This window comes from Pseudopodoces humilis, chromosome 10 (assembly GCF_049639895.1).
Source record: "Pseudopodoces humilis isolate 2021_Gansu_Grassland_sample_001 chromosome 10, ASM4963989v1, whole genome shotgun sequence".
In the NCBI taxonomy this organism is placed as follows: domain Eukaryota; kingdom Metazoa; phylum Chordata; class Aves; order Passeriformes; family Paridae; genus Pseudopodoces; species Pseudopodoces humilis.
In genome coordinates, this window is record NC_142209.1 from 611,360 (window position 1) to 638,560 (window position 27,201).

Genomic DNA, 27,201 nt, shown 5'->3' on the forward strand with positions numbered 1-27,201 from the left:
TGGCACAAAGGGATCATTCACATGTACAAACAGATCTCTTGGTTTTCAGCTAACACTCCTGCAGATTGCAAATGAAAAGGGGAAAAAGACAGGGGTAGTTTTACTTCTGATGCCAGTAATTCCATTTAAAGCAAAGCCTTCCATTTCCTGCAGTCTGCAGGAATTACACACAATAATCACAACCCATCATTCCAAACATTTTTACCACAACATGTCATAAGAAGTAGGAGTAACCCAGAACTGCAAAGACTTGGTTATTCAGAATGGATGTTTGCCATTCTGAAAGGAAGTGTCTCCCAGCTCTTAGACTCACAAGACATTTCTTTAAAGCGGAAATTTAAAAAGTCTACTTGAAACATGACTGTTTCCAAGAAAACACTTAGGCAGATATTTGGACCCATAGACCTTTACGGTATTTAAACATATGTCCTTCCCTGCTTCACAGATTTCCACGTTCAGTAAAATCCTAAAAAGATCCAGCTGGCAGGCAAAGATGGAATGTGGCTCCAATTTGGATCCTAAACTAACAACAAAAACTGTAAAACAAAGCAATTTGATCTTGCCTTAAATGCAGATTTTAACAGAAATGTGTCTACAACCATGGTCAAATAACCCTCTAACACTTGTTTTAACCTAAATATCTCCAGCTGACAGGGCCTCTATTACAGTGAGTGTTCCTATCATTTATAAGCACAAAAATGCTGTTCTGGTCACATACCAAACTGTATCAATATTACAGCTTTGTTCCCTTTTGCTCTGTGGCTCAGATAAACACATGCTATAAATCACAGAGGTGTAAGGCTGGTAAAGGGCTTCTTTTAAAGGCACAGGTTCATCTTTAACATAAAAAAAGGGAAAAAAAAAAAAGAAAAATGAGTTTGTGCCACCTTCAGTGTCCCTCATTTTCCTCTGCTCCTTTGTGTCCAGGCTCCTAAACCAAGGCACTGTGTCCCAGGATGCTGCAGTCCGAGCTAAGTACCCCCACATTTTTTTGGGACAAACCCCTGTTCTGCCCTAGGATGGTTTCTGGACCAGGAAAGCATGCAGATATGATTATCAAGCTGTCCATTAGCATGTTAAGGCAAGCAGCTGGATACTAGTCACAGCAGCAAAGAAAACCCACGTGTAAAGAACATTAACACACCTCACATAAGCAGCCAGAAACAGACTTGGGAATCCCAGGTTAAAACCTGCATTGTCCATAATTTACAGTTCTACTCCAACTTCCCTGGTTAGAGGTTTCAGAACAGCACAAATACTGCTCTCCTGGGGATTTATTTCAGGAAGGAATGGCATTAGACTCGATTGCTTTGGCAGTACAGTGACAAACACCATGCAGAGCTAATTTTATTGTAGCAACCTGCCTTATTAATATTAAAATAAGGAAGCCAGCCAATGCATTTTTAACAGGATCTCTCCATTATTTATTTCACAAACTGCACAAAAAATTTACTTCTGCTATGAAATACTTAGCCTGGCATAAAGTAAACAAGGTAAAAAAAAAAAAAAGGTCTTGCATATTATACTGTGACCTCAATTTCCAGTCCCATCTTTACAATCTAAGACTATTTACTGCTCTCCCAGTGGGTGAAAAATCACTAAAACACCAGCCCAAGCTACAGGCTTTGCTTCAAGCATCACTGTGAATTTATGTAATCGATGCAGCAATCCAGGTACACACCTACATTCACTCTGAGATACAGAAGTGAGTATTTTTTAGTCCAGTTCACAGAGAGAGCAGCCAAGGCAGCTACCCAGAGACCTCAACAGCCTTGCCACACTTGGAATGCTCCACAACACTTTTGGAAGAGATCATTCCACAGCCACTTGGTTCTGCTTGCAACTCTTTGCTGCAATTGCTGCTTCTCTTTGATCCCTTTTCAGAGAAGGGACAGCTGCAGGAGTTGGTGCCACAGCCTCGCAGTACAAAAGTCACAGGAGCAAATATCAGTGGCCTCACCACCATGCTGAGGTTCTTTTCCCATTGCTGGAGGTACCTGAGCTGGTCTGGTCCCACTGGGCGATGTGGACCTGATCAGAGTGGCTTAGGAAAATTGATTAAGCAGAAGATAGAATCAAAACTCCTCATTTCCACTCCCGCCATAAGTCACCCCAAAGGAGCTTTCCATCCTGAAAGCTCCAAGTACTGCTGTTAGAACTTTTCAGTATCCCCTCACTGGCAAGACTAAGAAAAGCAAGCACAAGCCTGATCAAAGTGACAGGCAGATATTGACACGAGCTCTCTCCAAGCCAGCTGCTGAACTATCACCCTGCCCACACCTCAGCAGAACCAGCTCCCCTGTGCTAAAAGATCCAGGAGAAAGAAACAGCTAAGCCCCAGAACAAATACACATTCCAAAACACCACCCATCACCATCCCAGTTAAGGTAGCTCACAAATACACCTGTGGCTTACTCAGACCTGAACATGGTTTATGTCCCAAAAGCATACACTGAACAGTTTTTGCAAGGCAGCCTAGAATTCAGCCTTTATCACACAAGTTTTGCCCTAAACATTCCATCCTAAGGTATTTCAAGTCAAATTACAAAAAAAAAAAAAAAAGGTGTCAGATCATTCCCAAAAAGTGTGAATAGGTTTGTGGTTAGACAATGCAGCAAGTGCATAAAAAAAAAAAACAACCCAACACTGCCAAAGTCCTCCTGGCAGAATTGCTCTGAGCAGACAAGTCAGAGCCATGAAATACAGTGAACTGAAAGAAGCCATCAGATATGGAAGTACTCAGAGGAAAAGAATAAGGGGTGGAGAAAGGAGGGTGTGAAAAAGACACGGTGCTACATCAATTTTCAGTCCCATTCCACATATCTGAGGAAACAACTCGCATGCAACGTGCTTAGAGAGAAATTAAAGATTAAGAAGTTTCAACTTCAACAGCAGAAATGAAGCTGTTCCTTTTGGTTTGAAATCCAAAGCAATCCCACCTTATCAGAAATCACAGTGCAGGTGTACCAACAGTGGATGGAGATAAATTAAACAAGTACTTCATCGTATAAACACTTTATCAAAGAACAACACAGGCACCAGTGTGTTTGCAGACATGTGAGAAGGCAGCACTTTTTCCATTACTTGTCTATTTGAGGATTTTAGAGACTTGGTACAGAGCTCTTGCTCCGTTCATACACTTTGAATTACACAAACTCCAAAACCTGATTTAATTTAACGCAGAATTCCTTGTAGCTCTGGCAACATGACGTAAGCAGGACTGCAGAGGAAACACTGCTGTGCAACTTCTTCTAGACTTTCCATGCTATTCCTACTGATCTAGGAATCTTTCAGGCTTATAAATCCCTACCTTAATAAACTCACTGTGTCCCGTGCAGGCACTGGGAAGAGGAGGCTGTGCCTGGCTGCCCCAGAGATGCTCTGCTCTGACTGTGAGCTGCCACCTGTCGGCCCAGGACAGACCCCAGCTCATCCCCACCGAGCTGTGGCTTTGCCAGGCATCTTCCAAATCCCCTCCAAGCACCAGCTCTGTGCCTCCACATCTGCACAGCCAGGGAACAACCCGCTGCTCACGCTGCCCATGGAGAAGCAGGGCTGCTGGGACACAGGAAAGATGTTTAACCCATGGAGAGAGGCACCAGGTCAGCTCCTGATCCTCCAGCAGAGCAACACAAAGCAACAACTGAGCCCTTCAAGGCATTCCCAGCCCGCTGCTCACCTGCCCTGGGCTTGCTCTGGGTCCAGGCAGAAAATATTTACTCAGTCACCACTCAGACCTTAAGCACACAGCCTGCTATCACAAAGGTGGGCAGAAGCATATTTAGATCCTCACTGCAGGGCTCAGGAAAGGCAAGGCAATCACATAAATCAAGCCAATAAAGCAGCTTTTACTGAGCACTCGTTCTGAACCGCTCATAATTCAGACAATGGTTTTGATGTGACATAACATATGTTAACTTCTGTAATTACACATCTTTAAACAGAACATAATTTTATATTTTTTTTAATTAAATACCATAGCCAGAATTAACAGTATCAGACATGCTTTCTTAATTAATACAGCCATATATCTATCTGCAGGAGGGGAAAATGTGAAAAGGAACAATCTGAAGAGATGAATGCGAAAGGGACAGCACTATTTTCATTAATAGCACCATAAACAACACTAAATGGATTTCCTCCTAGACAAGGCAGGATCCAGATTAGATTTATGCAGGGAAAGATAGATGGTGTAAAAACCCATTCCCACATGGTGCACATACCAATTAAATCTCCAGATATTTGCATAGAAGAGTAAGTTTTCCACAAACATAAGTGCCCACAACACCGAAGTCGAGCTCATATCGCATTCAGCAATTAAAATGAAAAAAAATGAAGTCCTGTGTTTCTGCAAGGCCTTTTAGCTTTTAAATTTCTATGCCTTTTGTAAGAATTACTACTCACAACAGCACTCCCAAGAGCTTACTCTTGGCAAAGAGTGAAAAAGAGAAGGTGCTGAGGGAAGAGAGAAAATGTGAACACAGCTCTTAGCCATGCCTGCCTTGTTCAAACAAGTCTCTCTGGCAGTAGCCACGGGCCTGAGGCACCAGAGCACATCAGTCCTTTATCCCATCCCTCCCCACTCATTTGGGAGGTTATTTAAGAGCTCTGCAGTACAGCAAAAGCACTGTGCCTTTAAAAGAGCTCGGCAGCTCTGCCTAATCCTCAGAGCTGCAAGCTTTTAAAAGAACTGCTCAAATCCCAGTGCTCACTGCATTATATATTCAGAGAAAATATGGAAACTAAATACCCTAAGAGCACACGTGACAGGGTGTCCCTTAGCTGGGAGGGCTCATGAAATGCAACACACAGATAATGCCCTGCTCTGCTTTTCCCCCTGCCTGCAGCTCCAGCTCCCCTTGCCCACGGCCATCCCCTCGCTGTGGCAAGAGGGACAGCCCCTGGAACTCCTGGAAACAGCACCAGGAGAGAGCAGGCAGAGCTCTGCCATGCCCCTCTCCACACATTCCTTAAGGAAAAGTCCTCCTGAGGGAAAAGTGCTTCGTTTCAAAGCGTCCTCTCAGGTGAGTTAAACCCAGGTCGCTTTCAGTGGGACACCAAAAACCGATGTTCACGTTTAACTCCAAAGGATAATCAGAAGGTACCAAAGGCACTGGCTGCTCCCTGGCACTGGAGGGCAGGAGAGGCACTGAAACGTCTCAGAATCCCTCTTGTTTCCCCAGCAGCCAAGGAAGGAGCTCCCTGTGCTGGATTTTCCAGTATGACCACGGTAAATCTTCCTATTAGCACGCCACTCCTCATCTTCCCCCCGCCCAGCTCAAGTGCCTGCTGCTGAACCCCATCCAGAACACATCAGCTGGAATGTCAAGCTCAAGAAATTCTGCAATTCAGACATTACCAGAGACACAGCAGAGTCAATAAATTATAATCCTTTCCAACCAGTTCAGACCTGTCTTTTAGAGTGCTTTACTTTGACACGCTGTCTGGGAAATAAAAAAGCAGCAGAAAAACAAACACCTCTTAATTGTGCATTCACTGTGCCAAGCAAAGAGAAATGTTGGAGACTGCACATCTTCCAGTGTGGCACAGGAAGAAGGTACCATGACACGTTCAAAGTGTGCTACAACAGACTTGTCAGCCACACTGAGCTGAGGAAAACTCTGCAGGAGAAACTTCAGGGATGCTCAGGCTTCACAGATGGCTTTTAAAAAAGGGGTGTTCCTCAGCAGCTACTGAATCCAACAGTAATAGCAGGAAAAGGGCAAAAACATAAATGGTGAGAGGTGCTAGGAAGACAGGAGGACAAAGAGAATGGAAGTGTAAGCTGAGGGAATGAGGGAGGAAAACCAAAAAATGAAAGCTGACAGCCTAATACAGCCCATAAAGACCTGGAAAGTAATTACACTTCTGAGTCAGAATCAATAAGGTTAATAAAATTCCCTCCTCTATCCTCACTGGAATTGATGAAGACATGGGAAAAAATGCAGAAAACTACTTTTCACTGGAACTGGTGCCCAAGGTTTCCTGGTTTTCTGCTGGGGGAAACATCGAGCTTGGCTGCTACTTTAACACTTTCCTCTAATAACATGGTTTATGGAACAGCAGTGACTGTCAGGTTTTCTGTAAAAGAAAGGCATTTCAACAACAAGATTAGACCAAGCATAAGACTTACACTATACTGAAAACAGCCAGTGAGCCAAAAACTAAACCATGACGAAGAAAAGATTAATCAAATTGCAAACCTGAGGGTCAGAAGGCATGTTTATCTTCATTTTAGCCCACCAGAAATAATTAAACTGAGTTCACTTTGGCATGCTAGAGACACATGCATGAATTCCAAGCACAAGAGATATAATAGCTCTATTTATTGATCACTATAAATTCAAAAAAGGGGAGGGGCATCCAATTTTACTCAGAGGGCCAGGAGCAGACAGAGGGAATTAGTGGGAAACAGAACCAGTGTTTGTACAACATCTCCTGATGATCATGAGGGATTTAACATCACTACACCCATTTAAAAAGCTCGACAGCCTCCACATAATTAAATTACAGGGCACACAGATTAATTTCAGCTGGAGAAATAAAAGCAGCACAGGCAGTACTCCTCCCTGGAAACAGAAATGCTCACAGAGTATTGCTATTACCTGCCCAAACCATCACAGGCTTGGAGAAACCTGGGATGGCATCACTGAAATTTAAAAGGCGAGGTAAATACGGATCAGTCAAATACTGAATGTGCTAAAAAGGCAAGTTTGTATCAGTTATATGCTTCTCAAAGAGAATGAGAACTCCCCAGGTGTGCCTCTCAAGTTCAGGGAAGGAGACAGTCTCAGCTACAGGCTTTCATTTGTGTCTTGTACACTAGGATTTGTGATGTGTGAATAGGAATCAATAAGTGGCACTTGAGAATAATCTGCCTGTACATGATCACCAAAGCAACAGAAGACGTTGGGGCAGACATCACAACAGTGCATATCTGAGCTGGAAATCCACAAGGGGTGTCAGAAGCCTTTGAAAACCACGTCCATCAATTACTGGCCCGGTGCTTTAATGTGGTTAACAGGCGAGAATTCCCCAGCAGACACTCCAGTACCTCAGTGTGAGCCTCCAGCTCAGGTTCTGCTTAAATCTTTATAGATCCCACAGAGTTACTGATTACTTCTTCTAAGGATTTGGCCCTTGCAAGGTTTGAACTTTCACTCACTGCCTCTGGAGTCACCAACCTGCTGGCAGATGAGCACAGTAAATTCAGAGAACTTGCACTGCTGCAGCCCAGCTCCAAAGTTTGTCATGGATTACGGATCCTCTTCTCCTGCACAGCAACACAGTTTGCTCCTTTAACTGCTTCCCCTCACCAGCATCCTGGCTCAGGAGAGCCTGCAGCACTGCCCTGCCAAAAACCAGAGCTGGAGGTGGCCTGAAGGAATCTCTTACCTAACACACAAAAACCCCCAGAACCCCCCCAGGCTACCAGCCCTGCCTGTCCCTGCCTCACTGTGAGTTCTGACTACATTAGCACTGCCTCTCACCACCTTCCATCATCTCTGAGCTTCTCATTTCAGCAAACACTTAACTTTTGATTCTCAAGATGTAAGTGCATGTAAAAGTCAGTTTGTGGAAGCTTTTCCCAGCTCAGGCTCACAAGATTAAGAATTCCAAGCAAAGCTGGAGCTCCTTGTCCATCATGTGTCATGAATACCCTTGTACCTCTAAAAATCCTTTAGAGCTGATGGAAGTGTTCAATTTGCAGGGAAAGAAAACTGTGTTGCTAAGGAACTGCAAAGGGGAAAAAAAAGGCCAGAGTGTGGTAGTCTGAAATGAAATTATTTAAATTAATTGGCCCTTATATGTTGGGTATTTGGCACATTATCAGCAATTCAGCAGGCTTTGTTTTAAACTTGGGCTGAAAGAATAATGAGAACATGATTGCACACTTAATTTAGGGATTAGCTCCCTTCTCTCCTCTCGCACAACAGACCCTGCTCATCTTTGTGGATTTCAGACAAAATTTTAAAAGCAAACCACAAGAATATCAGTTTGAACTAGAGCCATGCTTACAGTTATTGAGACTCCTTTCCTTTTAAATGAAGACAAAGGGTAAGGAGTTTCTCCAAATTTATTCTCACTGGTAGACCAACAGATGTACTTTTCCAGCAAGTACTGGCTTTCACACTTTGCTCATTTTGGCAGAGATCTCAGCCATGCACAGAACCAAATGTACTTCAATGGATTTTTTTTGTTTTGCAACATTTTCACTTCAGGAAAATATTTTCATTTTTTCGTAATTATTAAAGAGTCCATTCAGTGAAAGATTTTTCTTTCAAGTTCTCAACTGAGAATTTCATTTCAGTTGTTTTAAAGAGCACTTCCTTTTCTTTCTTCCATTTTTTTGAGACAGATCTTTCCCAAATGAAGGTTTTTTTCCTCTTCTTTTACCTTTTTCCTTCACTTTACTGAAATAGGAGAGAGTTAAGACTGCAGGGATTACACTTCTAGTGTGTTAACTTACAAGATGTCAGGCAGCAAAGTCACCTCACCTTCCCCATCCCTTACTGAGGTTTTGGGGTTTTTTTGCTGAACACTGGCTGATGAGCAGGCTTTGCCACGTGGTTATCTCACAAAATATCAACAGCCAGCAAACAAAACTTAACACTTTCACACAACAAACAATTCTTCATGAGATTGAAGCTGATTCACTGACCAAAGTGAGGTGGGTGACCCACCCATCTCCTCCTCACCCAGCCTTGCCTCCTTGCCAGTGCATTCCTACATCTTCATCTGGTTGGCTCCCAAAAGCTGAATTTATTGGTTTTGCAATGCCTAGTTGATCAAATAAAAGACAAAACCTCTCCCTCAAAATTCCATTTGTTTTAACTTTCTTGTGATGAAGAATCTCAAAGCCCACTAGCTATGCTGTAACTACATTTTTATTTTTTTTTTTCCTTGTAAATATCTAATTTTATTGGAGCATGAAGACCCCTGGATGAACACCATACAATAAATGTTTCCATTAATACAATGAGCTTTACATACACGAGCTAACCCCAACTTCCAGTTTATACAATTTTTGTCTGGTCTGTTGAAAAAATATTTCAGACTCTTGAGCCTTTCCAAACACTGTTTTGGACAGTTATTGAATAAAAACATTTAATATGCATGTTTTTTGAGAAATACAAGTACAGCAGGTGAGAACTGCAGTGAAAGTCACACCAGTATGTGTGGCCATGAGAGATAACATTGTATCACCATAGTTCTTTCATCCCTTTTTGGGAAATGCAAAACTTAAAGCCTTCAGAGAAAATAACACAAGTGCTGCCCCATTCCCTGAATTCATGTCACATTTTGCTTGTCACTCTTTTGTAGCAGAAATAAAGGACACAAAAACAAAACCTGCTACCACAGATGAAAAACGAGAAAAAGGTAAAAGAGAAGTTTAAAGTAAAAAGTTCTCCAGCAACGTTGGGATTTTTTTCTGAAATCTCAAGGCACCCTTGACATAAGTGGATGGAACTGCCTCTCACAGCTCAGCCTCTTGTGCTCCCTCTTCTGTGCAGCAAATAATTGTAGTGCTGCAAGAGTGGTCCCTTTCCTCAAAACACTTCTTGCAATGTTGTTACAAAGAGGATTCTTTCCTTTGAACTGGTTTCCATTTGTACAAGTGTTTTCCTTCAGAAGACACTGTTTTTATATTACAGCTTTCCAAACTTTCACTTTCCTGCCTTGCTGCCCCCTAAAAAGGCTCAAGAAAACCAGGGAGAAAACAAATGTGGGTTCATGGAAGACCACAGCCCTTAGACACCACAAGATTATCAGCAGGTCGGGTTTCCAACCTACAATGTCCTTTGCCAAAACACTAAGAAATTCTGTGAGCCATTTTGAAGCAGACTGAGCTGTAATTAGTGTCTGACTAGAGGATGGTTACTTCAGAACAGATTTTCTATGTACTAACAGCTTTTATTAAGGGAAAAAACAACATACTCCACTGTGTTCTCAAAGAGGCTACAAGGTCATTAGTTACCTCAAGAGCAGGAGTTGCCATTTGAGACCTTGTTGTTTTGCAAAAAGTATTATTTGCCTTACCCTTAGCTGCTCTGCCCAGCAGTGCCAAGACACCCAGCACTCATTGCTAACCCGTTTGCCTGCCCTGCAGAACCACTCTTGGCTCGGTCTGGGAGCCCAAAACCAAGAAGCAGAGGTTGAAGAGATAAACTTACACTCCTCCACAGTGGTCTCACCTAGACTGGAAATCAGGGATGGGAATTTGATAAAGAACCAAGATAACCTGCACACAGAAAGCTCAGAGAAGGGAAGGAAAAGAGATGCTGGCCTTTTTTAAAGCTGAACCGCTTGGCTGCCAAGGCACCAGGACAGCACCCATCACACACTGCTGGTAACACAGCTGCTCTTACAGGTGTGCACAGGGGTGGGAGAACCGATTGTAAGAGAGATAGTGCTGCAGGCAACCTCACCCCTGATGAGTTAGAGCACTGCTAATTAACACACAGTGGTAATTGCCCTTCACAGGTCACAGCCATGCCCAACAAGGGATGGGTGCTGGGTCACTCAACGCGGCCAGACAGCGACCAGCGCTTGTGTGGCCCGGAATGCACAACAAAACCTTAATCAGGTGATACAGACAAGGGACAGCTCTTGGTTTGGTACTCCAGGAAGGCTTTCTTGACTGAAGAGGGCCCAGGGACAAAGACGAAGACAGGCTGAGGGTCCAGGATTATATACGGGGAAGAAGGGGCGGATCGCAGGGTCAAGGGCCAATGGGAACAGGGAAAAGCGGTGCAGAGGCGGGGCCAGGGATGGGAACAACCAATAGGAGAACAGGGGTGGAGCACTGCAGCAAACTGGGACCAACGGGGATTGAGGGAAGGGAGAACATTCCATGGAAAGGGGTTGAATTGGGGTGACATCAACTTGATAAACCAATGGGGGAACAAAGGTGACAACACATTATCATACAGCTGCGAAGACGTGTGGGAGCGAGGCCTTCTCTCAGCCCAGCCACAGGGGGTGTTAATTGTTCCACCTCTCCAGGGTCAGTCAAGGCATGAGGAGTTCAGTCACGGGCCCCTGGGCCTCCACAGATGGGTGTTAGAAAAGAGTGATTAGCCAGTCTAAGTTGGAATTTGCTGGAGAGGAGGAGGAGGGCTAGGCTGTCATGGGAGGGACAGGAAGGGGCTGGCCAGTTGGAGAAGAAGGAAAAGGAAGGAGAAGGAGTCAGTGCTGTGTGGAGCTGCCCTGGGAAGTTTACAGAGAGAAGGGATGAAGGTTTTAGTGCAGGACAGTAAGGGACCGGCGCTCGTGTGACCCCACAGCCAATTGGTGCCCCCTGTGAGGAGCCGCCAGCGGGACACGAGCCTGCTCACCGTGCACACAGCGGCCTGGTCCCCAGTCTGCACTCTGTTCCGAGCCAGCAGCTGCTCCAGGAGGCCCAGGCTGTGCAGCAGCCAGGAGAACGCCAGCAGCAGCTCCCGGCTGCCCGCGGAGCCGTCGGCGGGGAGCCGCTGCAGCTGCGGCCGGCCGTAGCCGTGGTACCACAGCGCCGCCTTCACAAAACTGACCTGGGCACCTGAAAGAACGAAATATCTGAGAGTTACACACAGCACCAGTGCATTCATCCAGGCTGCAGTGCGTTCATCCACACAGCACCAGTGCATTCATCCAGGCTGCAGTGCGTTCATCCTCACACCAGTGCATTCATCCACACAGCAGTGCATTCATCCATGCAGCAGTGCATTCATCCAGGCAGCAGTGCATTCATCCACACACCAGTGCATTCATCCACACAGCAGTGCATTCATCCACACAGCAGTGCATTCATCCACGCAGCAGTGCATTCATCCATGCAGCAGTGCATTCATCCAGGCAGCAGTGCATTCATCCAGGCAGCAGTGCATTCATCCACACACCAGTGCATTCATCCACACACCAGTGCATTCATCCACACAGCAGTGCATTCATCCATGCAGCAGTGCATTCATCCATGCAGCAGTGCATTCATCCAGGCAGCAGTGCATTCATCCAGGCAGCAGTGCATTCATCCACACACCAGTGCATTCATCCACACAGCAGTGCATTCATCCACGCAGCAGTGCATTCGTCCATGCAGCTCCAGAAACTGCAGCTTTCTCTGAGGGCAGTATTTTTAATCCAGCCTCAGGAAGGATTAGTGGGGACTTGGTCTTTATCCACAAGTGGTGAAGGACAGGAGGAAAAGGGTAAAAGCTTTCTTTATACTGCCCCATTCTGATTACAGGGAAAAGAAGAAATCCAAAGCTGGATCAAGACCAGTAATGGCCTCTTGGAAATGACCAAAGGTAACCAGCCACCCCCACTACAACGGGACTCCAGTTCACCTATTCATTTTTCATGAGTCACCAAGCACACTATGAATTAGTAACCACTCTGAATCACTTTACTCCTGAACTAAACTGGAATTTAGAGATAGGAGTTTCAGAGCCTGCTGCAAATCTCGGAGCACCAGAGAGCAGAGATAACGCAGCACAGCACATGGGCTATTAAATTCTTGGGAATGCTCTGATCCATATTCCTTCACACCAGCAAATGTTACCTGACAGCTACAAGACAGGCACTGCAGGACTGTAAAATACTGAGGAAACATAAAGAAAGCTATTATTAAAAAAGGGTTCTTCCCAGTAAGCCTTGGCTCTGTACTAAGTCAAAAACAGAACAAAGAGCATAATTAGGGGGACAACGAAAACAACACACACTGGCTAAGAACCAACAGCTGTAAAAGGAAGACCTGCTCAAAAAGTTTCTGGAGTTCTTCAAGGGCAACAAGAAGTAAGTGATTAAGAAGGATTCAACCAATGCAAGACATTTAGACTTCCCACTGGGATTCAGCTTGCACAAAGAAACCAAGGGACTGCAGTGGAGGGAGAGGAAAAGCCCTTGAATCAATGACAAGTGCCCAGCAGACAAGAACCAGAGGGCAGGAACAAATAGTGGTTTCACATGAGGGCTCTGTGCTAAACAGCTGCTGTTCAAACAGCTCTAGATGACACTCAGACAATGTGACAGTGACAGAAAACTTGGTGCTGGTGTGATAGTAATAGTAAAGAATGCAGGCAGATCATGAAGGACTGCAGAACCTTGAGCCCGAGCTTTAAAAAGACAGATAAAAGTATTTTTAGAAAAAAATGAAAAGTTACGTGCACAAAGAAAGAAATGTTCCTAACTTTACTGACTTACGACGTAAGACTGGGCCTGGAACTGCTCAGTGGGCTCAGGAACACAATCTCAGATGATTAGATTTTTAATGGCAGTATCACAATTGGTTCTGACAGGCATCCAAAGGCAAACTCAGCGTGGGAAACCTAGCAGGGACACTAAACAGAACACAAATACCCACCGTGACCCTTATTTCTTCACTCCCATAAAGGCCACAGAAAATTTGGAAAGAAATAAAGGAGAAGAACAATCACAAGTAGAGAACAGCTGCATTGTAAGAAGCTATGAAGTAGGCCAAGGAGATGAGCAAGAATGGATATGACAAAACTCTTCAAATCCTGAGTGCTGTGCAATGAGTGAAGAGTGGATGATTTGTTTGCACAACACCCAACACAAGAACTGTGAGCCACCAAAGTTAGCGAGCATGTGAGCCAAAACACGGTAAGAGATGCTCTTCACACACGCAGCAAAATTCTGAAATTGCTCACTGTGGTACACTATGGACTCTGAAGAGTCACTCAGGCTCAAGGAGGAACTGGATTTACAGAACAGCAGTTCATGGAAACTTATGAAACACAAATATATCCTCTCTGGATTGGAAAGTCTGAGATGTGAACTGCTAGAGGCTGAGGGAATATTCCCCCGTGCCATGAAAGCATCCTTCTAGATTTGCTCTTTTCTTTCCCTTGGGCATTCACTTTGACAGCTGTCACAGCTGGGTGGAGCTAGAGGAATCTACAATTTGATGCAGTTTAGGCATTTTTACAAAGCAAAAGACCTAAATCATTCCATTTGCTCCTTCCACAGACCCTGTGAATTAAACAAGCAGCTTCCCTTCCCCATGTCAGGGTGGCAGAAATGCCTATGGCTTGCTAAAAATCTGGCTGTAGATGTGCACTCCAATCCCTCAAGCACAAGAGGAGCATGGAGATATTACAGATTGTATTTTGATCAATCGTGAACACCCTTACAGGAGCAGGGTTTTCATGTCATCCTTTCCTTTTTTGTGTGCATCTGTCAAGAAAGGAACTGCCATAACAGGTAAAGGCAGAAATACTCCAAAAGGAAGGATGATCAGTACATGCTTTCCTCCTTCTTCAAAGCAAATAAGCATCACATGCTGCCACCTGCAGTCCAAGGAGCTCCTCAGAAAATCACAGTGGAGGAAAGGAGAGCAAGTCAGGTGGTTTGTTTTTTCCTTTTATCACCATTTCCCTGCTCTGATGTATCACTCAGGCCATACCCACCAAGGCAATTCACCACCTGAATTTCTGTGTTGTTCTGGTCTTTTATCTCCCTCTCTTTCATGTCTCCCTCTGCAAGACGCTGCCCTCACGGGAGAGGGTACAGCTGGTGTAGCAGGCAGGAACTGGGAGTGAGCAGGCATGGATCTGGAACTGGGGCTCAAAGGCCCCACCTGTGACCCAAAGTCCCTTTGTTTTCCTCATCTCTAGAGAGCTCAAGTTAAAAGGCAAAAATACAAATGGCAGTAAAGGTCATGTGAGTACTCAGGACTGAGATGGATCCTTCCCTAAGGTGCAACCACGAGAGAGAAGAAAACATCCCTCAGATAGAAGATAACACCAGACACCTCTCTGACATCTTCTTAAGGCATTAGGATTAGGAAATTTATACAGAAAGGCCTTCACAAGGCTTCCACCTAATCCCCTTCTCCACAGATATTATTTCTAAAAGTATATTCAGCAAGTCAGACCAAGCTGGGGATGAACCTCAGGGTTCAGCTCGCTTAGGGCTACACTCAAGCTGTGCTCTTCCCCTGTGAGTCCTGACAAATGTTTTCAGTGATTTACAAGATGATATTCAAATAAGGGCTATGCACCAGCTTGGCAGGCTAAAATGGAAAGGGACTACAAGCACAGACACAGGTACATTACTTCATGCACTCAGACAAGAAACACCTGCATAGGCAGTGGTGTTAGGGGAAACTACTGCTTCAGAAACAACATTTTCTGCTACATTTGTCAAACAAACAAAAATCTATTGCGGCTCCAGACTTCTTTCTCATGCTATAAAAACCAAAGAGCAATTCCAGAAAAGAAATGTTTCCTCCAACTATGCAAATGCATACTGCACTGCTACCTGGTGTAGCTGTCAGGTTGTTAGCCAAGTTCATCAGCCCCTGTGAAGAACAAGCAGCATGAAACCATCAATCATGATTTCACCAGCAAGGTTATGCCCAGAGTATTCACACAGCTTAGCCTGACTCTCCACTGTCCACTGCTGGGTTTTACAGTAAGTTCACACCAAAGTTTACAGTTAAGTGCCTTCCACTGTGAGAAGAAAAAATTCTTGCAGAACAAGAAACCAGGAGCCAGCTGCAGAATTTTATAACCACTGACTGGCAGGCTTCAGTGGGATTCCTGAACCTGCCAAAGATCAGTGTCTCCTTTTGAAAAACAAAGGATAAAGGATCACTGGAGAATGGCTTCTCTCTTCCAGAAAGCTGCTTCTATGCACACAGTGACCCCTACACCAAAGGAGTCTTCACAGCCTTCCTCTGGGATCTGGCAACTGCTGCTCTCCTTGTTTTAACCAAGGTAATTAAGAGGTTGTACCAAAAGAGCAAAGAAAAGGAAAGCTTGATCTGTGGACTAAGGCACTAGACTTGGATTAGAAGAATCTGTTTCAATTCTCTGTTGTGTAACAGGATCCTACACAAACCTGAGAAAGTTATTTAGTGCCTATGCCCAAGGCTTATTTCATTTGCATTGAATATGCAAGAGAGCAGAGCTGGGGCAGAGAAGAAAAGCAGTAAACTATTGATTGTGTTCACAGCAGACAACTCATTCACTTGCCAAGCAAAAATAATTCGTGTCATTTGAAAAACAGTACAGCTCTCCAGCCTGAATTTCAGCTTTAATCACCAAGTTGTGACTAAAAAGGTTTCTCAGAAGTCAGCTGAGCAGTTCTCAGCAGAACCACACATTGCTACCTCACAACAGACCTCACAGTGGAGGCTGTGTTTGCTCTCTCCAGAGCCAGGAGCCTGCCACACACACTTGGAAATTCTGTCCCCAAATGCTGCAGGCAATTAGCATGGGAGCAGCCAGGATCCAGTGAGGTTGCACATGGGCAGGACCACATCCACAGTGCTGTGGGAGACAGACAATCAATAGACTTGCCATACACACAGCAGATTGTGGGTGAGTGGAAAAACAGAAACAGCCAAATGAAAAATAGCAGTCCTGTGAGTAACAGGACTTCCTGCTGAGCTACCAGCAAAACTATGCTGGTTCTGCTCTGCATTCCACAATGCTTAACCTTTCTTAATTCCATTTACATGGAGCCACCAGACTCACAGCTAATCAGGGGCTCACACAGTGTTGTTTAGGGTGTTTTGCTTCCAAAAGTGTATGTAAAGTGGATTTGGTATGAGGAGACCTTGACTCATCATAATTCTCACACAGTGAAAAGGCCCTAGATAGACATGTTTCAAGGGAGAAGATGGGGACTAGTGCTGTACTTGGAATAACATACATTTAAGAAGTCAATAGTCTTCTTCTACTTTGAGAAGCCAATCTGCATTCAGCTCCTCTCTGCAGCAGTGGCCCTGTCCATAAAGATGTTATTCATCTTTATGAATAACATAAATAATCTACCTAAAATAATCACACACGGTCTATTTCGTGTTTTGTCTAAAACTTCATTCCAAAACACTGCCTTCAGAGTTCTCACCTTGCAATTCCTGGCTCTGGCACAGGACTAGATAAGGATAAAATCATACAAATGGGAAAAGAAGGAATCAAAGGAAAACCAAATCTACCTCTGTCCTTGCAGATACTGAGAAAGTGTAACATCATCGCAGAGATTTACCTGCAATAAAATGTCACAGGGATGCAAGAGCCTGTGGAAACATCCCAATTTCCAGGACAAAGCACATCAAAGAGCAGCAAACCTGCCTCACAGCACATTTACTCCCCAGTAAACCTGGCACCCAGTACCTTGGCAGCACAGGTGCTCAAAATGGAGCACCCACAACAAGTGAGGGAGGGAGCAAGGAGCCAAAGGTGCTACAAAAGCAGTCCCAGTCCTTCCCCAGGACAGGTGGAAACTGCAGCCAGCCAGAATGATGTTACCTATGGCATCAGACTCCGTCCACCTGCCCCCGTGGATCTGCTTCAGAAGCACATACAGCAACCTCCAGAAGTCCAGGCTCTGCAGAAGAGAAGGGTGGGAGATCAGCAGGAAAAAATATCTGTCATATTATTTAGTCTTAATTAGGTAATTAAGCCCATATCTGAACATCACACATGGAACAGCACACTGCTGATGCAGCCAACACCATTTGGTCAGGGAGGTTCATGTACTGCCTGCCTCATGAACACAGGACCTATGGAAAGGAGCACCCAGAAAGAAAAGGGCTATTGCTGGCTGTGCACAACACCCAGCACTTCTGCTGTGAGATCCACGTGTACAGGAGTATTCCAAAATCTGCTCTGATACAACCACACGTGGCACAGCTCACCCACAGTCACACTGCTAAGATGTGACCACGACAGCGTCAGAAACTCACAAAGCAGAGGCCCAGGGAAGGAGCTGGAACTGGGAATCCTTCCTTGGCCGCACAAGGACAGCGTGCTGACAAACACAGTGATTCTTACAGCAGGAATTTCAGTCAACACTCGTAAAATCCTTAAAATAGCTGAGGGAGGGAGGTACCCTGAGTGCGAGCTGAAAACCTCGGAGGCAATGCAGCAAGACCCGAGCTGGGCCAGGGTAAAGGGCAGCAAAGCCCAGGTGACACGGAGCAGGTGCCACGTGAGCCCAGGGTGAAACACCGAGCCACTGTAAAACACAGCCAGCCCTTCCCAGAGCAGCAGGCCTGACGAGAGGTGCCTAACCCAGGGCTGGGATCACACCGGGCTGGGGTCACACCGGGCTGGGGTCACACCGGGCTGGGGTCACACCGGGCTGGGGTCACACCGGGCTGGGGTCACACCGGGCTGGGATCACACCGGGCTGGGGTCACACTGAACAGGGATCACACTGAACAGGGATCACACCGGGCTGGGATCACACTGAACAGGGATCACACCGGGCTGGGGTCACACTGAACAGGGATCACACTGAACAGGGATCACACTGAACAGGGATCACACTGAACAGGGATCACACTGAACAGGGATCACACTGAACAGGGATCACACCGGGCTGGGATCACACTGAACAGGGATCACACCGGGCTGGGATCACACCGGGCTGGGATCACACTGCAGCCCCGCATGCGGTCCCTGCCCGATGCTCGGTCCCTGCCCGGGGCTCGGTCCCTGCCCGATGCTCGGTCCCTGCCCGGGGCTCGGTCCCTGCCCGATGCTCGGTCCCTGCCCGATGCTCGGTCCCTGCCCGATGCTCGGTGCCTGTCGCGCTGCCATCCCGCCCCTGTCCCGGCCCAGCCGCTCTCGGCTGTCCCCTGCTCGCCGCTGTCCCGAGTGTGTGCTGCCCGAGCGGCCGGCGCTCACCGCCTGCGGCCGGTCGAACTTGGCTCGGCGCAGGGTGTCGGGAACGGGCCGGGCTCGGGGCGGCAGGGCCCGGCACAGCGCCCCGACGGCGGCGGGCAGCGCCGGGCCCCGCTCCCGGTGCTCCCGGTGCCGCTCCCGGTGCCGTCCGTGCATCCCGCGCCTCCCGCCGCTGCCGGAGCGCCCTTCCGGGCCGGCCGCCCCTCGCAGCGCCCCCTGGCCGCGGGGAGGGGGCACTGCGGGCCCGCCAGCCCTGCCTGCCTCCCTGCACGGGCCTGCAGTTACCCGGGTGCCCTGCATCGCTCTGCATCATCCTGCATCGCTCTGCATCATCCTGCATCGCTCTGCATCATCCTGCATCGCTCTGCATCATCCTGCATGGCTCTGCATGGTTCTGCATCATCCTGCATCGCTCTGCATCATCCTGCATGGCTCTGCATGGTTCTGCATCATCCTGCATCGCTCTGCATCATCCTGCATCGCTCTGCATCATCCTGCATGGCTCTGCATGGTTCTGCATCATCCTGCATCGCTCTGCATCATCCTGCATCGTCTTGCATGGCTCTGCATCATCCTGCATCGCTCTGCATCGTCCTGCATGGCTCTGCATCGTCCTGCATGGTTCTGCATCATCCTGCATGGCTCTGCATCATCCTGCATGGTTCTGCATCATCCTGCATGGCTCTGCATCATCCTGCATGGCTCTGCATGGTTCTGCATCATCCTGCATGGTTCTGCATCATCCTGCATCGCTCTGCATCATCCTGCATGGCTCTGCATGGTTCTGCATCATCCTGCATCGTCTTGCATGGCTCTGCATCGTCCTGCATGGCTCTGCATCGTCCTGCATGGCTCTGCATCGTCCTGCATGGTTCTGCATCATCCTGCATGGCTCTGCATCATCCTGCATGGTTCTGCATCATCCTGCATGGCTCTGCATCATCCTGCATGGCTCTGCATGGTTCTGCATCATCCTGCATGGTTCTGCATCATCCTGCATCGCTCTGCATCATCCTGCATGGCTCTGCATGGTTCTGCATCATCCTGCATCGCTCTGCATCATCCTGCATGGCTCTGCATGGCTCTGCATCATCCTGCATGGTTCTGCATCATCCTGCATGGTTCTGCATCATCCGGCATGGCTCTGCATGTCTGGATGTCCCTGCATTTACCCGGCTGGCCCTGCATGGCCCTGCATCACCCTGCATAGCTCTGCATCGCTCTGCATGTCCTGGATATCCCTGCATCTCCCTGCCTGTCACCCTGCATCTCCCTGGATGTCTCTGCATGTCCCTTCATCTCGCTGGATGTCCCCACATCTCCCTCCATCTCCCCGCATGTCCCTGAATGTCCCTGCATCCCCCTGGATGTCCCTCCATCTCCCCGCATGTCCCTATATCTCCCTGCATCCCCCTGGATGTCCCTCCATCTCCCCGCATGTCCCTGAATGTCCCTGCATCCCCCTGGATGTCCCTTCATCTCCCCACATGTCCCTATATCTCCCTGCATCTCCCCACATCTCCCGGACCACTGGTGCTCCACACTCAATGTGAGTGATCCCACACTCATTCCATGTGGCTCGGGGCACAGGACACTCCTGGGCAGTGACCCAAGGACGAGTGGGATGTGCCACACATGTCACCTCCCTGAGCCATGGACGTGCCTCTTGCTCCAGCAAAAACCACCCAGGGAAGCGCTGGAGCTTCCCCCAGCTGGACAGAGCTGCTGCAAAACCCGGCTTTGGCTCTTGCAAAGCACAGCTCTGCTGCAGCCAGAACAGCTCCTGGGGCGCTGGGAGAGCAGGGTTTGCCTGGTCTGGGGACATTCCTGCCTCTTGCTTGCCAGCTCGGGTCCCCAGGCATATAACCCCCGAAATAAAACATCCCCAGGAATTAATCCTTGCGGGGCTGTGGGGAGGAGAAACAGAGCTGCTGTTTGGGAGAGGCCTGAGTTCCTGAGAGAAGTCCACCCGTGAGCAGGGTTTACAGAACCAAAACTGGCACAGAGATGGATTCCTGCTGTGCATTTAGAGAGAGCACGGCCGCTCTGTGCCAGGGCTGCGGGTCTGCTCCTCCAGCGCTGCGGGGATCCCGCCTGTGCAGGACATGAGACCTGCTGGAAGCACCCTCTGATGGTTTCTTGGCCAGTTCCCCAGTTCATAGCCCATTTAATGTGCTCACTGTGCATCTAGCATGATACCTTCACTTTTTTTCCCACCAACATGAAGCAACGCGTGAAATTCCTTCCCGCTGCGGAGCAGGCTCTTGGAGCCAAACGCCTGCTCGCAACGAGGAGAGAAATCACAGTGGTCCAAAGAGACCTCCAACCAACGTGAACTGTGTTTGCACTCTTTCCCTCTGGTTGCTCCTCTCCTGCCTCCCACCCCTGTGCTGGGAGCTTTAGAGCTCTCCCAGTCCTGTGGATCCTGGCTCCTGCTCCAGCCAGCCCTGAAAGGACCCCTGGGTGTGAGTTATCCAGGCTTAAGGATTTTTAAAATATCTTCTCTAGCAGCTGTTGTCTCACATCCTCCTTTCCTAATGGCCTGGAAAGCATTTTCCTTATCCCTCATCCAGTTCTATCTCAGCAATCTGTATCCACTTCTTCGCTCTCGTTCCTAGCAGGCTTGGCATTTCCACATGGTTCCTTGCCTTTGGTTTCCAACAGCCCATAAAGTCCTTTTTTATTGCCCAGAGCCTTATCGAACCGGGACAATCCTCTGCTGTCTTTGGCATCCCTCTTGGCTTTCCATGCCTTTCTGCTATCGGGCGCTGTCTGCTCCCTCCATGACACATCCCTTGTCTATTTTCCCGTCTCTGCTGCAGTCTCCAGGCAGGAGGACCTTCAGCTGCAGCCAATTTCCTGTGTTTTCTTGACCACTCCATAAACCCAGCTCAAAGCTATCCCTGTCCCCACACACATTCCTCTGTCTAGGCCTTTCCTCCCCAGGGCAGCTGCCGAGACAAGGGCTCTGCTGCACGGCCCAGTGCACGCACAGTGAGTGGTTCTGTCCATCACCCCCACTCCGGGCTCCTGTCCCCCAGCCAACACCCCCAGGCCAGCCAACATCACCACTCAGCAGCTGGGATTCACCATCCCAGCACACCCGTGCCACCTCTCCATCCCGCTGGCCAAACCAGCCCCGTGGCACCCCAGCACGGGGCTGGCTGTCCTGCTGGCCAGCATCCCCTGCCCCCCAGCACAGGGCTGTCCTGCTGGCCAGCATCCCCTGCCCCCCAGCACAGGGCTGTCCTGCTGGCCAGCATCCCCTGCCCCCCAGCACAGGGCTGTCCTGCTGGCCAGCATCCCCTGCCCCCCAGCACAGGGCTGGCTGTCCTGCTGGCCAGCATCCCCTGCCCCCTTGCCCCGTCACTCAGCCCCATGCAGGCACAGGAGGCTGGCTCTGGGCAGGGCTGGCACGTGGCCACGGGCGAGCCAGAGCCCAGGCAGACGATCCCAGGCTCTCTGGCACGGCACAGCCCGGTGGGTGCTCGGAACCGGCCCGTGGGGCCCCCTTATCTGCTCTGCTGGCTGCCCGGGCGCCGTTCCCAGCGTGGGAGAAGCCAATGGGAAGGCGAGGGGAAGGCAATGAGAAGGAGATGGGAAGGTGATGGGAAGGAGATGGGAAGGAGATGGGAAGGAGATGGGAAGGAGAGGGGAAGGCGATGAGAAGGAGATGGGAAGGTGATGGGAAGGTGATGGGAAGGAGATGGGAAGGAGAGGGGAAGGAGATGGGAAGGAGATGGGAAGGAGATGGGAAGGAGATGGGAAGGAGATGGGAAGGAGATGGGAAGGAGAGGGGAAGGAGATGGGAAGGAGATGGGAAGGAGGTGGGAAGGAGATGGGAAGGAGATGGGAAGGTGATGGGAAGGAGGTGGGAAGGAGAGGGGAAGGAGATGGGAAGGAGATGGGAAGGAGGTGGGAAGCTGATGGGAAGGAGATGGGAAGGAGATGGGAAGGTGATGGGAAGGAGATGGGAAGGAGGTGGGAAGGAGATGGGAAGGAGAGGGGAAGGAGATGGGAAGGAGATGGGAAGGAGGTGGGAAGCTGATGGGAAGGAGATGGGAAGGTGATGGGAAGGAGATGGGAAGGAGGTGGGAAGGAGATGGGAAGGAGGTGGGAAGGAGATGGGAAGGAGATGGGAAGGAGATGGGAAGCTGATGGGAAGCTGATGGGAAGGAGATGGGAAGCTGATGGGAAGCTGATGGGAAGGAGATGGGAAGGATATGGGAAGGAGATGGGAAGGTGATGGGAAGGTGATGGGAAGGAGATGGGAAGGAGATGGGAAGGAGGTGGGAAGCTGATGGTTTCCTGCTGCAGACATGGACCGTGGGCTATGGGCAGCCAAAGGAGGTGACAGTGTGCCAGCCCCCAGCGTGCCAGGCCAGCAGGGACGGCGATGGCTGCACCCAGGCCACCCTCAGCTCCCCTCTCCCGAGCAATAGCATCCGGGCAGATGGGAACCAGCAGTGGCTGGCTGACTTCAGCACTGATGTCATCGTGGGGATTGGGAGCCTCTCTGTAGAAAGGAAGCAGGACAGAGCTGGCTTATCAGCTGCTCCTCTGAGAGGCACTGAGGCAGATTTGGGGCGAGCACAGCAGTGAGGACCACGATGGGAAGGGAAAGTCCAGGCACGTAGTGAGGGCCAGGGATGCTCCAGCTGGGAGAGGCCACTGTTCCCGGGCTGGCGTGGTGCCCACAGCCAGTTTTCGGCACGATGTCTCAGCTGTGGTCATTTCCGTGCTGGTGACTCGGTGGGGCTGAGGTTTGCACCGGTGCCACGGCAGCTCAGAACCACACACGGCCCTGCTGCGTGTGCAGGGCTGCCAGAGATGGCCTGTCCCATTGCCAGAGGTGGCCTGTCCCATTGCAGAGGTGGCCTGTCCCATTGCAGAGGTGACCTGTCCCATTGCAGAGGTGGCCTGTCCCATTGCCAGAGGTGGCCTGTCCCATTGCAGAGGTGGCCTGTCCCATTGCAGAGGTGGCCTGTCCCATTGCAGAGGTGGCCTGTCCCATTGCAGAGATGGCCTGTCCCATTGCAGAGGTGGCCTGTCCCATTGCAGAGGTGACCTGTCCCATTGCCAGAGGTGGCCTGTCCCATTGCAGAGATGGCCTGTCCCATTGCCAGAGGTGGCCTGTCCCATTGCCTCATGCCGATTGCACGCCATAGCAGCCATCCCTGCCCGCTCCTGTCGTCACCCCAGCGCCGCTCTGCCAAGGGAAGGTGTGAGCTCTCCTCCTGCAAAAACAACTCCTTTGGTCTTCTGGGTTTTTTCCTTAATGCTTTTATCCCTGTGAAGGCGTGGGCGGGAGCCAGCCTGTCTCCTGGCCTGGCCCCCAGACCAGGCATCAGCGCTTCCCACGCTCCAGCGCCAGCTCGGGTGGCCGGAGTTCCGCACGTCTCCCTGCCCTCTCCTTCCCCTCTCCTTCCCGCAGGGTGGTATCTGCTGAGCAGCCCCCAGAGCAGAGCACAGCCTCCCTCCCTGCCTGCTGGAGGGAGGCCTTGTCTGGCCGGAGCCTTTCACACCCCGAGCAGCTCGGGCAGGCTGCACCGCTTCCCACTGCCAGCGCTTCCAGCTCCTTCCCTGCCCTGTCACACACACTTGCTCTTCCCTCACCGGGACATCAGGTTGTGGGAAGAGTGGGAGAAGTGGCCTGGCAGCGTGGCCACAATGCTGGCAGAAAGGAGCCTGTAGGAGTCTAGAAATGCAAGGACGTTTCTCTGTCTATATAATTCTTTAAAAAATACATCAATCATACATAATATTGATAAAAAGGCTTCCAAATATCCCTGAGCAAGCCAGAGTTTGTAAGAAATTAAATAGAAAGTAGAAAAATGTTTCTTTTAACACAGAAGTGAAAGTATAGATTTTAAGAAGGTTGCACACGTGGAGTAAAGATAGAGGAAAAAGAGTGTAGTTTTTAATTCTTCTTCTTCCTTCTTCTCCATGCTTCTGCAGTTTGTAGAAGCATAAAATATGATTAGTTTAGAGTTAGTCGCACTTTTAATTACGCGAGCAGATGTAGAAAACTTATTTGTTGAGCTATAATAACAATACACGTGTCTGTAGTTAATAGGATAGAAGTTAGTATAAAGATAAAAAGACCGCGTGGTTCGAGGCCATTTTGTATCATTAGAACGAGATGAGCCAGGTTGTGGTGATTTAAGCTTGTGCAGTCAGTCTGGATAGACCTGCCAAGTTCTGTAAAGATCCTTCAATAAACACGAGAAACCAGAATCTAATGAGCCCGGGAGTTTTCTTTGAATAATAAGGACTGAGATAAGTGAGACTCCCCACGAGAGAGGATCCCAAGGGAATTCAGCCCAAAGGAAGCTGAGAGACTAGAGAAAAGTTATATCCACAGAAAATTCAGCCCAAAGGAAGCAAAGAGAGAAAATTACAGAGCCAAGCGAGCACAGGGCTGTGGGCACGGATTGCCTGCGTGGATGGGCTGCAGCAATGCTCCACAAATGCTCTCCTGCAGGTTGGCCTGGACACAGGTCAGCAGCAGGCCGTGTGTGGGCTGTGGCACCAAGATTCAGGGTCAGCTCCCAGCAGTTGGGTGCTTAAGGAAGGCGTTGTTGGTGTTTCAGGCCCTCTGATGCAGTGAATTGGGAGGGATTAGAAAAGAGGTCTGAGGTTTCAGCACTTCTCTTCTCCGGAGTTTCACCCTCTTTAATAGCCAAGTTCCTCTGCACAGAGGGAAACTCCCTCTGACCTCCTCCCCCTTTAACCTAGACTCACCAAAAGAAGACAGAGGACTTCACTGGGAAGTCCTTGCACCTTTCCCTCTTGGAAACTCTCCCTTTTCCATTGAAAACACCACAAGAGGTGTGAAAGTAAAATTCAGCTCTAGGTGCCTGATGTCAACTTTTCTGCTTCCCTCCTTGCTTGGACAAGCCACCCAGGAGCTGGCAAACACCCCCAGTGTTTCTGCACCCTGTTCCTCTCCAGCACTGGATCCCCAGCAGCAGGAAGGGCTGAGAGCAGAGCAGCCTGTGCCCTCCTCTCCTCGCTCCATCGCTAGACCTCCAGAACCTCAGTTCATGGTCCCGCTCCTCGTTACACCCCTGCTTGTCACACCCAGAGTCCCTCTGCCTCCTTCAGTGTTTGCTGGAGGTGTTGTTCCCCACCAGGAAGGAGGTTTGGCCCCCCTTTTTCCCCTCTGCAGAGCTGTTTCCGTTGCTGAGATGGGGGTTCCCCCAAACCACAGCTCTGCAGAGCTGGGTGGGAAGTCCCATCTCCCCACGCCATCTGGCAGGGCTGCTGTGCATGACATCAGCTGCACGGCCCCTCTTAGCACACTGCACGAGGAGACAGATTTCTGAGGCGTTAGGAGATGGGCAGACACTTTTTTGACCTAAAAGATACCAGAGCTCTTTGAGCTTAGCCCAAATCAGCCATAAAAATCCCCGAAGTGATGGCACACCAGAAACCACCCAGCTGCAGCCTGGCTTCATCGCCACGAGCTCTGCACAGCACAGAGCAGGAACCCCCTGCACAGATGAGACACAAAACCACCCCAAGGGACGGAAGAGGTAGAAGTGTCACCTCAATGTCCCCATCAGCGCTGGCAGAGGGGGATGAGTGGCCCCAGTGGTGTCCCAGCAAGGCAGCGGTGACCCAGGCACCCGTGTTAGTCCGGCTGTGACCTGAGGGGACACAGCCCTGTGCAGGGGCTGAGCCTGCTGCCTTCCCTCGGGATGGCCCTGAGGAGAGCCCTGCCATCAGGCACCAGCCTGAGCTGTCTCCCTTGGCACAGGGAAACATCCCCTGCATCACATTAATCTGTCAGTCTGTGCCAAGAGGGTCAGACCCTCACAGTGTCTGCTCTGTGCCCCCCACGGCTCAAGAGACCCCCAGCCCCCTTTCTGCCCCCTTTTTGCCCCTTTTCTGCCCCCTTTCTGCCCCTTTTCTGCTCCCTTTCTGCCCCCTTTCTCCTCCCTTTCTTCTCCCTTCTCCTCCCTTTCTGCCCCCTTTCTCCTCCCTTTCTGCTCCCTTTCTGCTCCCTTTCTGCCCCCTTTCTGCCCCCTTTCTCCTCCCTTTCTCCTCCCTTTCTGCTCCCTTTCTGCCCCCTTTCTTCTCCTTTCTCCTCCCTTTCTGCCCCCTTTCTGCCCCCTTTCTGCCCCTTTTCTCCTCCCTTTCTCCTCCCTTTCTGCTCCCTTTCTGCCCCCTTTCTCCTCCCTTTCTCCTCCCTTTCTGCCCCCTTTCTGCCCCTTTTCTCCTCCCTTTCTGCCCCCTTTCTGCCCCCTTTCTTCTCCTTTCTCCTCCCTTTCTGCTCCCTTTCTGCCCCTTTCTGCTCCCTGTACAGAAGTCACAAAGCTGGGACAGGGAGCAGCAGCAGTTAAGTTTCTAAACCCATCCTGTTTTCTGTCTGCCAAAATCTCTTCTGCTTCCCTACCCAGGGCGTTTGGGCTCGCCCACACCCAGCTGCCAGAGGAACTGTGATGTTGTTTGTTTTTTTGTCACAGTGATGAAGTGTTTATAGCAACTATCACTCCACAACCCACGGTCTGATCTCAGCCCAAGCTTAGGAAATAATGGCAGAGGAAGCACAGGG

General features: G+C 49.3%; 1 protein-coding gene across 1 annotated transcript in view; it reads right to left on the reverse strand.

Moving 5' to 3' along the window:
* Positions 1-18,797, reverse strand: part of TEDC1 (tubulin epsilon and delta complex 1) — a 67,049-nt gene extending 48,252 nt beyond the window's left edge. Inside the window, exons 1-3 of the mRNA XM_005528724.3 lie at positions 18,645-18,797; positions 17,262-17,340; positions 11,340-11,542 (exon numbers count right to left, since the gene is read on the reverse strand). Of these exons, the coding sequence (XP_005528781.2) occupies positions 11,340-11,542; positions 17,262-17,340; positions 18,645-18,797 (435 nt within the window). The remainder of the gene's footprint in view (positions 1-11,339; positions 11,543-17,261; positions 17,341-18,644) is intronic.
* Between the last annotated feature and the right edge of the window lie 8,404 nt (positions 18,798-27,201).